Raw genomic sequence first — 14,060 nt, forward strand, 5'->3', positions numbered from 1 at the left:
TTTAACACAACACTGAATATAAAGGGAAGTTTATTACAAATATAAAGGGAGTTTATTACAAAGACTTCCCTGGTGTTATTTTATATATGACACTTTTACTTTGGGCTATGGCAAGATGCAGAATAAAGCAGAAAACAGTGCCTGGTACACAATCCAGGAGTTATGATTTCCTTGTTACCCATAAGATCAAAAAGAATCTGAGTGATTGATGGTTGGAAAAACAAGATTTCCTATTTAAAACACAGTAGTAATAAAAATATAAGTAACACCCCACCAGCCATTCCTTTTGATACTTTAGAAGATGAGTGCATCTTCTGTTGGATAGGATGTTATGCCCCTGACCCTTTAAAATGTCTGGAATTGCACGTAATGCTGTAGCTGAGGAAGTACTTCCAACCACTGTAAACTCACTGCCACAGAAGGAAAAGGGCTTGCCCGCCTGCCTTGCCACTCCTCTCTCCATACTGCTTCACAGTTGGGGTTTTTTTCCTCTTTTATTTTTAGCCCCTTCTTTCTCCTTTCTGGGTAGTTTTAGCCCTGGGCGAGTCCCCTGCCCCTGAGCTTAAATCAGTGCACAGGGGTGAGGAAAGGACAAGGCTGCCTCTTCCTGTAGGGATGCAGATTTCAGGTGATCATCACATTGCCATGTGCGAGTCGCATAGACTAGTCTTTGCTGAGCTACCTTGAAGCTTAAATATGTATTACTCAAACCACGTGGTTAAAGTTTTTACTTGGTGTTTTATATGAAACTAACATACATAACGAGCATTTATCCAGAAGTTTTTGTCAGCATCACTAGCCAGGAAATATACTTTGTTTATTGATGAACTTTGTGATGGGAAGGCTCACTGAGAAACCCTAACTGAGATGGTAATGTGATTCACAGGTGAAAACTGAGTAATACAGGCCTTCACAAACAAGTGGATACTGCATCATCTTAGGCTGTTAGGTTTGCGTCGCTGCCTTCCGACTTACTTGGATATATACTTGTGAAAGCCAGTTTCCAGGAATGTGTGGTGTTTAATCCCTTTCTTTTCTCAATTGTGTTTCTGTTACCTGTAATTTTCCTTTTATGTTTGTATTTTATAGCTGCTTCCAGAACTCACAAATCCAGATGAGCTGCTTTCGTACCTGGATCCTCCTGATTTGCCAAGCAATAGCAATGATGACCTTCTGTCTCTCTTTGAGAACAACTGAAACCCTATGTATTCTCCCATCCCTTTCACTTGTTCACACGTGTGTGGCTGCACAGCGAGGAATCTTTACACTCCTTTTCCACAAAAGAAGAAAAAAACTCACAAATTGATCCAATGGTGCACTCCCTGCTTTCTTCATCTCAGAACTGCTTTTGTCAGCTTCAAAGACTGCGAAAGTGACGGGAGAAAAAACCACAAAATATAAATAAATGCAGTAATCTCTGAGTCTGCCGTGCTACACGTGACAAAGCAGCATAGACAGTTGTGCAGCTATTGGAAACCCCATTTGTTGTTCATCCTCTAGAGAGAGAGTTCTGTGATAAACATAGTGTGAAGTATCTTGGCAAAACCGAATCTTGGCAAGGGAAGAAAAGGCAAGAAAATGGAACTGTCTTTAATTGACCCGTCTCAGAGTGTCCTTCCAACACGTGTTCTTCCATTTATTTGAAACTGTATCTCCTCCCTCCACCCAACCTCCCCTCTGCCCCCCTTCAGCCACAGGTTTGCGTTGGGGTGATTGTCCTGGCCTCACACACAAAGGAAAACAAAAACACATACAAAGCTCAAAAAAGCACAAATCCTACAGCTGAGTGGCAGAGATAGGGAAGACACACGGGCCCGTCAGAGGGAGCCAGCAGTTTAGCTAAATGCAACTTCAGTAACAGAATCCTGAGAATCTTCAGGCTGCAGCCGCGGGTGTCGGTATTTCTGCATATGCAGAATCGTAACCACCTCTTGTGCAGAGGATTCCTCTGCCCGAACACACAGATTGGGAACACCCAGGAAAAATGAAAAAATAAAAATGTTGGCGATGTTTAGGGATATTTTTGTGGTTTTGGTTTGAAATCAGTACCTTTTGTGGCTGCGTTAGCATCCAGCTGTTGAGATTCTGTAATAGATCTCTTTGCCATGTATGCCATATGGAATGGAAAAGAGAGGGAGGGGGGATGCAAACCAAACTATTCTTGATTATTACCTACAGCCTTCGGTGCCCCAAGCGTTCGTGTCACTGTTTGTACTGCACAATACATAGTAAGACAAGCTGGGTTGAAGGCAGCCAGGAAATGATTGCAGGACAGAGGGAGAGCAACATCATTATCTGCATATTTGTTTTTAATAATTGGCTTGAGAAGGGGCATTGACATTGGACAGACATCTTACAGCTTCATTTTTGTTTGCTTTGCGTTCGTGTTTTGTGACTGTTACAGATAATTCAGCTTTTTTCTTTTCTCCTCCTTCAGTTTCTTTTTTTTAAACTTTGGCTGCCGGGATGAGCTCTTTCTCCTGAAGGACCGGGCATGGGGAGAATCAGTAACTGTTGGTAGATTGCTACTGCCCTCGAGAGACCCTGCTGCCACAATCACTGTCTTGCCCCTGTGATCTGTGCTTCTCGTGTGGTTGCTGCTCCTGCATGAGCTTCCTGTTGCTTCTGTGCCCATTTCTGTGCTCTTCGTCTCTCTCTCTCTTTCTCTCTCTTATAAATGATGTACAGTAGCTGTGTAAGAAGTGCATGTGTGCCAACTTTGCCCTTGTGGTGCAACATTTCAGCTTTTGCCCACTGTACGGTTATTGGTTTCGTTTCTTTTAGTTACTAAAGCAAATTTGACCCTACTCTTTTTCCTCATCCCAAGTCCAATCCAACACCCTGCGTTTGCTCACCACAATACGTTTTAAACAGAAGTGCCAGGCAAAATTCTGTTAGTTCCTGTCGGCTTGACTAGCTAGCTGCCTAGCCCTCCGTGTTTAGTTTGCAATGCTGTAAATGGCATGCTCTGTGCTTATGACTCTGGATTTGCTTTTCTCACCAAAGTCAGATTTGTAAATTCTTTGCAGTTTTTGTTTTGTTTTGCTCTCTTTGTTAACGTTTCCCACTACTGCTGTACATGTGTCATGATATATATATGCTAGTCAGCAGCACCTTGCTGTAGATATTAAAGGAAATGGCGGTTTAGTTCTTTTGTTTTCCAGTAGGAGTATTGAATCTGTCAAACATATTATGTAGAGATGGTCCCACACTTATATTTTTCCTGTTTCAAGTTTTTTTAAGAAAGGCGCTGTTCATTATGCAAAATCAATTATTTTAAGAATTGCTATTGTAAATATCTTTGTGAATATTTTAGTATCGTCTTTGATAATATTCAGCATTTTCATGATCTGGTTATACTTTTGCTGGTGTTTTTAAATACCTTGTCTGAAGAAAAATATGGGTCCTTTTTTAAAAAAGAAAATTGAGGGTTCTTTAACAGAATAAGGGAGTTGGGTTTTTTTCTTTTTTTCCCCTCCTGTTTTCTTTTGATAAATTAGCCCAAATTTCATGTCCATTTATGTGTTGAATGAACTGATACATCAGGCAGTACCTGGACAATCAGGGCCCAGCTCTGTCGAGGAAACATAATAATAAGTGATTGCCTAGGGCAAAAAAACCCCAAACAACTAACTGACCGATGTTCACTGGCTGTGGGTGGTTGAGGGCTGGTAATGGCAGAGACGTTGTTCGTTTGCCCAAGTGAGCAGAACACCTAGGACCAGCTGTCTGAACAGGTAAAGATGCACTAAGGCAAGCAGCAAATATGTGAGGTACCGTATTTATCTCGCTCCGGTCTCTGGAACCAGGGCACAGTAACACTTTGGGATGTTGGTGGGTGGGGAAGGGAAACAGTATAGTATATTTTATTCTGCTTAGAAGTGTCTTTTTTCTTATGTAGGCTTGACAACCTGTAGAGGATCTCTGCAGAGTATTAAAGATACCTTGGTGTAATACATGGTAATATGGTTGTGGTGTGGTGCTGCTCTCGCGCAGTTCCTAGGAAAGGCCGTTCTTCAGTTACGGATGTGTTTTGTAGCCATTTTGCTGTAGTAGTTTCCCCCTGTATTTTTGCTGCATTGTTTATGTAGGTATTGAAGTCATCTGCAGGGGTGGCTAATGATAAACTGACTTTTTGCCCTTAGAATTTGGGGGTTTTGTTGGGGGGGAAGGGGGAGTTTCTTAAGCCATAGGTTTGGGAATAAAGAAGATTTCTCACTATTAGTTGGAACTGGTTGCTCAGGTTTTTGTAATTGATTCTGTTTAATGTTCCACCCTCCATTAGTTCCTGAGCAGCTGAGTTAGTCACCTGAAATGATTTTTTTTCTCTTAAACACAATGTTAGCATTTTAAACCACGTATGTTAAGGATTGACCTTTTGCTAACTGGTAGTATTTAAAATGTATCATTTAAAAGTACCTGTTGGAAAGCATAAAGGGAAAAAACCCACCCATAGATATTAGCAATATGTTTGGAGCAGTGTTTGCATCTGCTTTGTACAGATTTAGAGAATTAAAGCAGACAGTTGACATTTTTAAGCTTACAGAAACATTTGGTTTCTAAGCAGAACGTGAGACAAAACACAATTTTTACCCATCACCCAAATGTTGGACATTTGAGACAGTTTTAAAACTTATCTGTCAGCTAAAATCAGGTACTGTATAGCGGAGTCAGTATGAAAAGGCTTCTAAATGAAAATTTAGTTATTTTTTTATCTGTTCACTGCCATATTAAAGTTTAGAGAAAAAAAGCCTAGCAAATAGGTAATCACAGTCATTTCTTTTAAAGCTTAATTATTATATGAAATTCCAGTAGTATTTTTATTCTTCTTTTTTTTTTTTCTTCATTTACTCTTAAATTGTTTCCCTATGGAAGTTCATCTGGGAAAGAACCCACAGAGATCTACAGTTCTGCTGCCAAGACATTACTGTAGGACTGACAGATACACGCCAATGTCTGCAGCGGAGACTCAAGGGACAGCTGTACATATGTAAATGACAAATAGAGACATGTTAACAGAAATGCATTCATTTTCCTTGGAATGTGCATTGTTTTTATTTCGCAGGAAAAAAAAAGCTTGAAGCTCCATCTTATGTGGAAAATGAATCCTGTTTGTTAGCGTTTGTGGAGTCTCAGCATTTGTTTCACTTTCACTTCTGTAATATACTCTGATCCTTCGTTTTGTTTTGTTTTATCTACATGTAATATTTAGCTTACGTGTACTAGTCTATCACCTGTGTATTTTTAGGGTGCTACAGAAATAATGAAGAAAAATACGGGGATTCAGGAAAAAAAAATTGTAACCAAATTCATACTTTGTACAATTTTTGATAACACGATCAGAGGGGAATTAAAAAAAGAAAAAAAAAAAAGAAAAAAAAGTACGATCTGAAGCAACTTGCAAAAATGGCCATTGTCTTTGTTTGTACATTGTATGTACAGTACAATGCAATCATTTCATACTTTAAACTGGTCAGAAAAAATAATTGTGATTTTTAGTCTTGCAAAACTGTATGTAGTTAGATGATGTGACAACCTAATATTTATCTAATAAATATGTATTCAGATGAAACCTGTATATTAGGTGTTCATGTGGTTATTTTGTATTTAAAGATCAAATTATTTGACTATTGCTAGACATTTATATACTCTGTTGTAACACTGAAGTATTCTCATTTGCTCATGTTAATTTTTTTTTCCTAAATAAATTTGCAAAATTAAGGTCTGGCCAATTGGCGCTGCTTTGTAAATTTTGAGTTTCTTTTTGAAACCACCAACTTGCCCTTCACCCTCCGTGGTGTGTGTTAACATGGACATCAGTTGCACAGGATGTGCCTTTTCAGGGAGCAGGACTTGCTGTGAGAAGAGGAAGGTGTGAACGACCCTGGAAGAGACACAGAAGGACAGATTATGAACTCAAATTTACTGCCAGGCATGGGATCACATAGAAAACAGTCCCTGCTGAGCGAGGTATCGGTGACTCGCAGTTCGGTGAGCAGGGCACTGTGTATCACCTAAACAAGAAAGAATTACTTTGAAACGGAAGTCTCTGTGTGATACGAATAACAAGAAAGGAGGGCTTGTCTCTGGTGTTGGCATGTGTGGAGGGATTAAACATCCAACAAGTACATGGTTAGCTTTGTTTTAAATTCTCATGAGTTCGATACTTCAGTTGGAGCCTGTCATTGAAGTGAAATTAGTGACCTTGGAAGATGACTAAAATTAGATTTTTTTTTTTTCATGAATCCCCAAGTTGAAGGACTTGGTTTAAAAATGCAGCCTTTGAGTTACAAAGTCTGCTCAATTTATCTGCCTGTTTAAGCAGACTGAACTGTGAAACAAGGAATACAGATGGGGTTGTATCAACAACAGCCGTGTCACACACAGGCCCTGTCTCAGCTCAGCTAAGCTCTACACCTGTGCTTAGCCACGGCCACAGATGCCAGTCCCTTTGCATCTGAGAACTTGTTTTAATAGACTGTAATATAAAGAGTATCACTGTATTTGTATATGTATAGGGCATTTGTGGAAGGGTTTAGTTTAAACCCGCCTTTGAAATGCATTCAAATACATCAGAACAAACTAAGCATTTCATGTATAAGTGTCTATACAAATATCCAATTCAGAGATAGCAACTACTCCACAGCTTATAATGATGCAAGTTCTTGCTGTTGACTAAGTTACATACAAGTCTATATACAGGTATATAAAAATCTAGACTAGAGATTTATTTTCTCAAAATTGAGAAAAACTGTTTGTTTCCCAACGTCTGTCTTCCTTGCTGGCACTACCCATTACAATGGGCTTTTAGGACAAGGTAATAAAACTGAGTTACAGTGCACTCAGTAGTGAAGCAGAAAAAATATTTATCCATTCCAGCCAATAATTAATGAATATTTGGGTTTTGGTGTTCTGTTTTCCTGAAAGCTCCCAAGTGCCAGCGAGACGTTGTGCTAACCCACTTCAGCACTGTACAGATGGAGAAAAGTAGGAAAAGCTTGAGTGATGTCCTTAAGCATTGTACAGTTTTCAAGCTTACTTTGATGTCTGAGGTGGCCACGACACTTCTGAGAGTGGAGTTTTTCCCAGATGCCACCCGAGGACCCCAGGATAGGTATGGTGTGTATCCAGTTGATGTGATGTCTCACATCCTGCGTTCTGGCAGTGTGTTCAGTGCCTTGTGCAGTCTGCCTGTGCTTCCAGGCAGTCGCCTACATGACTGTCTGAGTTCTGTGCTTATCAGTTGTTGAACAACTTCAAAACACTCTTATTTCCCTGCATTTTTACTCTATTCTTCCTAATCAGTATGGATCTCTGAATCTCATTATTTTGGTTGTGCACTTTGTATTCTGTTGCCATGCACTTCATCGTGCCTTTTACAGGAGCAGGAGGCTGAATACAATTAGAAACATGGAAGAAAGACCCCCTGTTTCTCTTCTGCTCGGACAATGAGGATGAGAATTCTGTGTGTAGAGCTGCTTGCTTTCCTTTAAAGCAGCTAGACAGCATATAAAATAGTTGTACAGCTCTCACCTGGTACGCCATATATGATGCTCTCGTTTGTTACCCTTCTCTGTTTTCCTTTAATGAACATATTTTCACATTTGTGTACCTACTCTTTTATTTCTATGTATATTTAACCAGAATCTATTTCCCTCTTATCTGCTTAAGTTCCAAATCTGTACAAGTCTTCCTGTGTTGTGAACTTCCAGATGTGAATGATTACCTTTCTTTTTTACATTTTGAATTATTACCAGCATGTCACTTTATTATAGTTTTCTACTTTCTGTGTCACTGAAATCCTACTGGCTCTATGCAGGATATTACTCCTAATACCTGTCATTGTGTCAACGTACTATTCGCATTTGCTCTCTCTAAAAGGAACACAGGATTTTTCTTGTGTCAGATAGACCTCCAAAATCTTTTGCTGAGGTATTGTGTCTCTATCAGTCAATATAACTTTCCAATGTAAAAATGGTCCACAAGGAACCTAACCAGTTACGTGATCTCATTTATAAAGCACGCAGGCAGCAGTTATGTCATGACTCCTACAGGCATGGTACAGATGGACCTACTGGTTTGTTTGCTACGTAATTCATCTGCATTTCCAGAAACTCCTTGACTAAGTCATAATTGGTTTTGTGCTATTTAAGTCTATCCTTCTGTTAAAAACCTTCTTCCTAAGTGTGTGAAATAGAGGAGATTAAGCTCTTTCCCCTGTTTATGTCTGCTTGGTTTGTCCAGTGTCTTTCTAATTCCTGAACTCACTATATTTTTTGATAGGTCCAGTTACACACAGGAAAGCTTCTCTAGAAACACTAGTATCTACCACTTTTGAATACATTGGTTTCTCTGCAGTTTTCGGCTTTGTTAGACATTCTGAGAGTTTTGGGACTACTGTTTTTCCCCTAGGTCAAAGTTTTGACCAATTACATTTTTAACTCCACCTCACGATCGAGACTTCCCTGTTTGTCCGTAGTTGTTTAATGATGTTTTTTAGTTTTATTTTGTTGAGCCATTCTGGAACATTTAGTTTCATGTGTCACCATGTTCACTATCAATACATCGATTATTATGAACATGGAGACAGGTTGTTAATTTCAGTAAGTTTTAACTAGTCAAACACTAGAAAAAGCAAAGTATTTTTAAAATAATCAGGCTGTTGTGAGGGTTGTATTCTTTTTGTTTGGTTCGTAAAAACTGTTGAAATACCCCACACTAATGAAAAGCTGCAGTTGAAGTGTTATTGGGGTTTTAATGCATATTTAAATTGATTCAAATTTTCACCAACTACTCTGATGTTTCATATTTATAATCAGTGCTCATTTTGTCCTTGTTTGTTTCTTCTGTATTTCTCAGAAGGTACCTTTTGTACATTTTTAAGACACGTAAAATCAGTGAATTTAGGACTTACACATGTACCCATCTGATTGGCTCTCCTAGTTGCTGACTGGTGAAAACACCCAGTTCATGGAGTTACGCAGAATATGTGGCTTCACAAGCGATCCTGTTTGGCTGGCAGTTTCCATTTCTAAGTTGTGAATGATGGTCCATCTGGGAGGAGGCATTACTTTCATATTGTCACCATCAAACTGGTGGCAAAATGTGCAGGAGTGACACAGACAATCAGAAGTTAAGGAAACCTGGACTGTCACCTCCTCAGGATGCTGATCAGCATTTGTACCCTGGGCTTTGAAGTGTTTCACCAAACATTTCATCATCCAAAAAATGATGTTCTTTAGTTGTAAATGTGACACACGTTAATTTGCATGTGACAACTCGTTAGCTCGGTTGGTGGGACATTGTGTGTTCAGGTGATTGTCACATGCAATTATGTTATATAAGTATGTCATAACGTTCCGTGCTAGGTAATGCAGTGGCGCTGTTACATGCTCATGGTAAGCAACCCTTTCTGTAGTGAAACTGCAAAAAAGCAGAAAGGAGTTGAAGAGATTCTGCGTTGTGAGGTTGGTTCCAGCAGAATTATGCATTAGAAAAACTGGAGGATCTTTTTTCAGTCTGTTTACATCTGTGAAGCTTTTAATTTCTGGGTGATTCTTGTTCAAACTGATGCTATCTGGCCATTTTTAGCTTTCAACTCCTATTACGAAGTTTTACAACTGAAAAACATGTCTCAAAACTATGATTATTGTTAGAACTAGTTTAGCGCAGACAGGATAATTCATCTTGTACAAGGCAACTGTTACCTCAAAGAGTCACTGTTCAGATTTAAATACCAGAGAAATTTAAGGAAAACACAAGGCTTTACCTGGCAGCCAATTAATGCAGAGCTCCTGAGAAACAGTGTAGAGAAGAAAGGTCATGAAGACATGAGAATATAAGGAAAATAATTACGTAGAAGGTGTGTCCTAAATATCAGGGAGGGGAAAATATGAGAAAAGGGACCAAATTAAAGCAAACACCCATGACAAAATAATTTAAAAAAGCCCTAAGTACTCTGGCAAGGATGGAGAATAAACCTGTATGGTTGGGAATCTGGGGTGCTGCTGGCGATGTGCTGCATGGGACCATGGGTCCCACATGGCCCTGTGCCTCTGCGAACAGTGCGAACACTTCCCACTTGAGTTGCAAGTACAATTAACTTCTAAAAATCACCTCAACCTAGAATGTTGTATTACCACCCTGTCAGTCTTAAAATGCTAAATGCGTGATGTTCTCCCCCTTCCTTTCACCTGGCTTCATCTTCTAGTGTTCTTGACAGTGATTATAGGAAGTGTCGGTACTCCTCTGGTTTTGTTTTTATCAGTTATGTTTTTATCAGTTCCATGTTACATCACAAAACGAGACCTGACTAGTCAATGGAGTCGCACAGAGAGAGAAATGATGAGGTACTGCAGGAGCTGGTAGTGATGAGAGAACAGATGTAGGTTTCCATGCAAGTGGGTGCTGCAACAGCCTCTCAGGATGGAGATGGGGGCAATGTGGTGCTGACTTCCACTCCCGGGGAAGGAGCTGCTACAAGTCTCCTCTGATGAGCAATTCCTGGGCAATTCCATTTTCAGTATGATCATCCCAAGCTCCAGACTTGTCTTACTCATCAAAGATGAAGCAGCATGACTCATCAATTCTGAGAGTGTTTCTGATGCTCTTATGTTATTACTTGTTCTTCAGCCCAGAGGTGGTACTTCACGGGTAAATAAACTGAACTGACCCCTATAAATTTCAAGTTCCAATTGAAATTTGTGTGTTTGAGAAAAATAGAAGGGTTCGTGTAATTATGGCTGTATCTTAGTACTGTTGTGATCTCTTTGTAAACGTTCTCGGGCCAGCTGTAGTGGTGTATGGACAGTCTTGTGGGAAGCTACAGGCAGCTGCACGGTGCCCTGGGCACTGCATAAAGGCCTCATGTAATATGACATCTCAGCAGTGAGTTTCCATACATTATGCAGGGAGATTGAGTAATGAATTCTGAGCGAGCAGTGTTGCTCAGAACTTGTGAAATGAAAATGCTAATCACAGCTGTAAAGAGCATGAGTGGATTGAGGTTTTTCTTGTATGACTATTTGTAGGTAATTAGGATGAAGTCATGTGGGGAAACTCCTCCTTTATGTACAGTGCGTGCTGGAGAGAAGGTTCACATTGTGAGCTGGGTTACTACAAGTTCCTAAGACAAAACCTTGATTGGGGGAAATATTTATTAGCTTTTTTTCTTTTCATCTGTAAATGTACCTGTGTGGCTACTCTATGCTCTTTGAGCTCTTATATGATTTAATTTCACACTGCAATCACTTAGTATAATGGAAAGGTCTTTCACCATCTCCCCCGCTTTACTCCCCATTCATAAATAAATGCATATCACAGATACAGATCACAGGAATCCTTTCCAGCTCTCGACTCATCTTCCAGCTCAGCCAAAACCTTGAAATAAAAATTGCACTGAGTGTTTTGAAGTGCAGCACATCCAAGCTCTCCAGGTGGAGGGTGGGAATGCCCACTGGAAATTCATGCTCTCCCCCCTTAAAATCAAGCTGAGTCTCTGTATGACCTCTCCCTCTACTAAAGTCCAAATTATCAGAGTCCTTGAGACAACTAGGTCCCAGCTGTGGGAGGGTTCTTAAAATCAGTACCATGGGAATTCCCTGTATCACAGTATCAAGTGATGCTAATGTGAAATCCACTTAATTTTAGATTGCTGCAGTCTATATTTGAGGTTTTATTTGCATGGTATAAACATACAGCCCCATGAAAAGCATAGCAACGTGTGCCACAGACAAAGATGAGTTGTGTGTAGTTGCATTCTTGCAGTTGGTAGGTTGCAAAATGTGATCTTGCCAAGCTGCCAAGATCAATCCAGTAGCGATCCAAGACTGAATAAGACAATTAACCTACATTCCTGTTTGTCACAGACAAGTAAGCATGCAGTCAGGCAGTTAGAATCAGGAATGTGTATCTCCTTTTCACTAGTGCAGTGTCTGTCTGCTTGGAGGCAACACCATTTCAAGCCCCTTGAAATCAAAATCACCAAATTTAGGTCATGTTTCAAGCATTTATTCTTTCTGTTTCTTTAGAAGAGCAACTTAACCGCTGCTGTTGTTTCCTGTCCATCCCGGCATAATGGTGGCAATATTTACTCAGTTACTTCAGAATCCTGTTTATAAAGACTTTTAAGTTGTAAGTAATGTATCAATATGACATCCTGTATCATTTAATGTTCTTTTTCCTATGCAGGAATTTCTCTGCTAGTACTTAAGAAGGGTCCTTTAATAAGCATGTTTCTAAAAGTACCTATTTAGAAACTTAAAAGGGTCCTTCTTGTTTATCTGTCTGTAACTTCTATATTGTCTTTTGAGATGGGGAAGGGAGAGAGGATGATGAAATCTGTGGGGCAGGTCCCCATCTCCCTGATGGCTCTGCTGAAGCATCTACCTTGACTTTTGTCTATGCTGCCACACTCTGTTGCCCATCTTGTACAGCGCAGGGACAGCAGGCACACTCGTTTCCCACCCAAATGTACTTAACCTCCTAGCCAGATGCTGCAGAATTTCAATGATGAACATATGTCCAAAGCTCTCTAAAATCACGTCAGTTTGCTGAGCTTAGCTCTAAGCCTCCTTTGGTAGTGATCTAGGGTGGCCTTTAACAGGTTTTGGAGCATTTTTCCTTGTCGTTGTTGGAAAGTGACACCTGTAGCTCACAAGTTCCTAGTCATACTGTCTGCAGGAGTCCTAATTCATCTGACCGTGCAGGTGTAGACCACAATGAGTGATTTAGTAGTTTTATTGCATAAGCTTAGAGATAATAATTCAGTCCATATTCCCAAATAAAAAAACCAGCAGTGTGAAAGAGAGTTGTTTTGTCTTCTCACCAAGACCTGCAAGTAAGGAGAACTGCACTGTTTGCTCTGCGAAAGATGCCTCTGAACTCTTAGCAAAACAGTTCAAAGCTGTTCTGCTGGTGTTTCCCAAGTGTGAAATCAGAGTATTCTGCTCATATTTTGTCCTTTTTATTACATAATAAATCCTTCTAGGATTTACCCCTCTAGGGCCAGAACTGTCTGTTGTTATAGGTATGCACAGAACTTAACACCCAAGTGCTAATTTTGGTTTGGGCTTGTAGTGACTACTACAATTAAAGCAACATTTAAAAGAGTGTGAGGGGTTTTATGGTCACTAGAGAATAAGCAGATTGAGTGAAGTTAAAATTTCCCTAAAATGGACTTGAAGCTGGGAGGATACAAATGACAAGGTAACTAGAAAATGCATACTGATTTAGCTACTATTCAAAGCAATAACAAAACCAAAACCCACCTTTAGATTATTAGTAAAGGAAGAGAAAACACCAGCATGACACTGTAGGCATAAAGTAATTGGTCACCCCTATCTTGGATACTGTGCAAAGATCCTCTCATCTTAAAAAAAAGTCCATAAAAGTGGAAACAGCTCAGACAAGGGCAATAAAGATGATCCCAAAGGCATGGAACAGCTTTCTCATAAATAATAATTGAGTTGGCTGTGAGTTTTCGGTCTTGAAATGACTGAGAGGAGAAAAGATGTAGGTCTAGAATCATGCACAGTTATGACAAAGATGGGTACCAATCAACCTGTCTGCTCCAGCACAAGAAGTAAGGCACATCAGACGAAGCTAATGGGAACACTATTCAAACCAAATGAATCTGTGTGATGTGCTGGGCAGCAGGCCTGTGGGAGGACACCTTCCAGTTCATTGCCAAGGAAGCTGCTGATGCTGAGAGGCCCAATGAGCGGGTAAGTACACAGTGAGGAGAAGAAATAAAAATTACCACATACCAAAGTCACATCCAACTCAGGAAGCTCTCTGCAGTGGAAGCAGTAGGAAGTTGAAAGCGTGCTGGCCTGTAACACCTCTCCTCTGTTTTCACTCTTCCTTGGGTATTACTTCAAGCCAGGATTTGGAACAAAATGGACCCTTTGGCATAGCCTGATCTGGTTCTGTAGTTATAAAGCATGGTGCGTGCTACAGCTGCATACGTGGTACCTCCAGCTGTTCAACTGCTAACTTAAAACTCTTACCTTTCTAATTTATGCCTGATGTCCTTCCACTTAATGGGCATGAAGCGTGGG

General features: G+C 40.0%; 1 protein-coding gene across 20 annotated transcripts in view; it reads left to right on the plus strand.

Moving 5' to 3' along the window:
• The window catches only part of ZMIZ1 (zinc finger MIZ-type containing 1), a 349,016-nt gene extending 343,438 nt beyond the window's left edge, over positions 1-5,578 (plus strand). For all 20 annotated transcript variants that reach the window (XM_030487165.1, XM_030487158.1, XM_030487167.1 and 17 more), the window contains one exon: positions 1,090-5,578. In XM_030487165.1, the coding sequence (XP_030343025.1) occupies positions 1,090-1,197 (108 nt within the window). In that variant the 3' untranslated portion in view covers positions 1,198-5,578. The remainder of the gene's footprint in view (positions 1-1,089) is intronic.
• Positions 5,579-14,060: the final 8,482 nt, after the last annotated feature.

The sequence above is a fragment of the Strigops habroptila genome, chromosome 5, assembly GCF_004027225.2.
Source record: "Strigops habroptila isolate Jane chromosome 5, bStrHab1.2.pri, whole genome shotgun sequence".
NCBI classification, from domain to species: Eukaryota; Metazoa; Chordata; class Aves; order Psittaciformes; family Psittacidae; genus Strigops; species Strigops habroptila.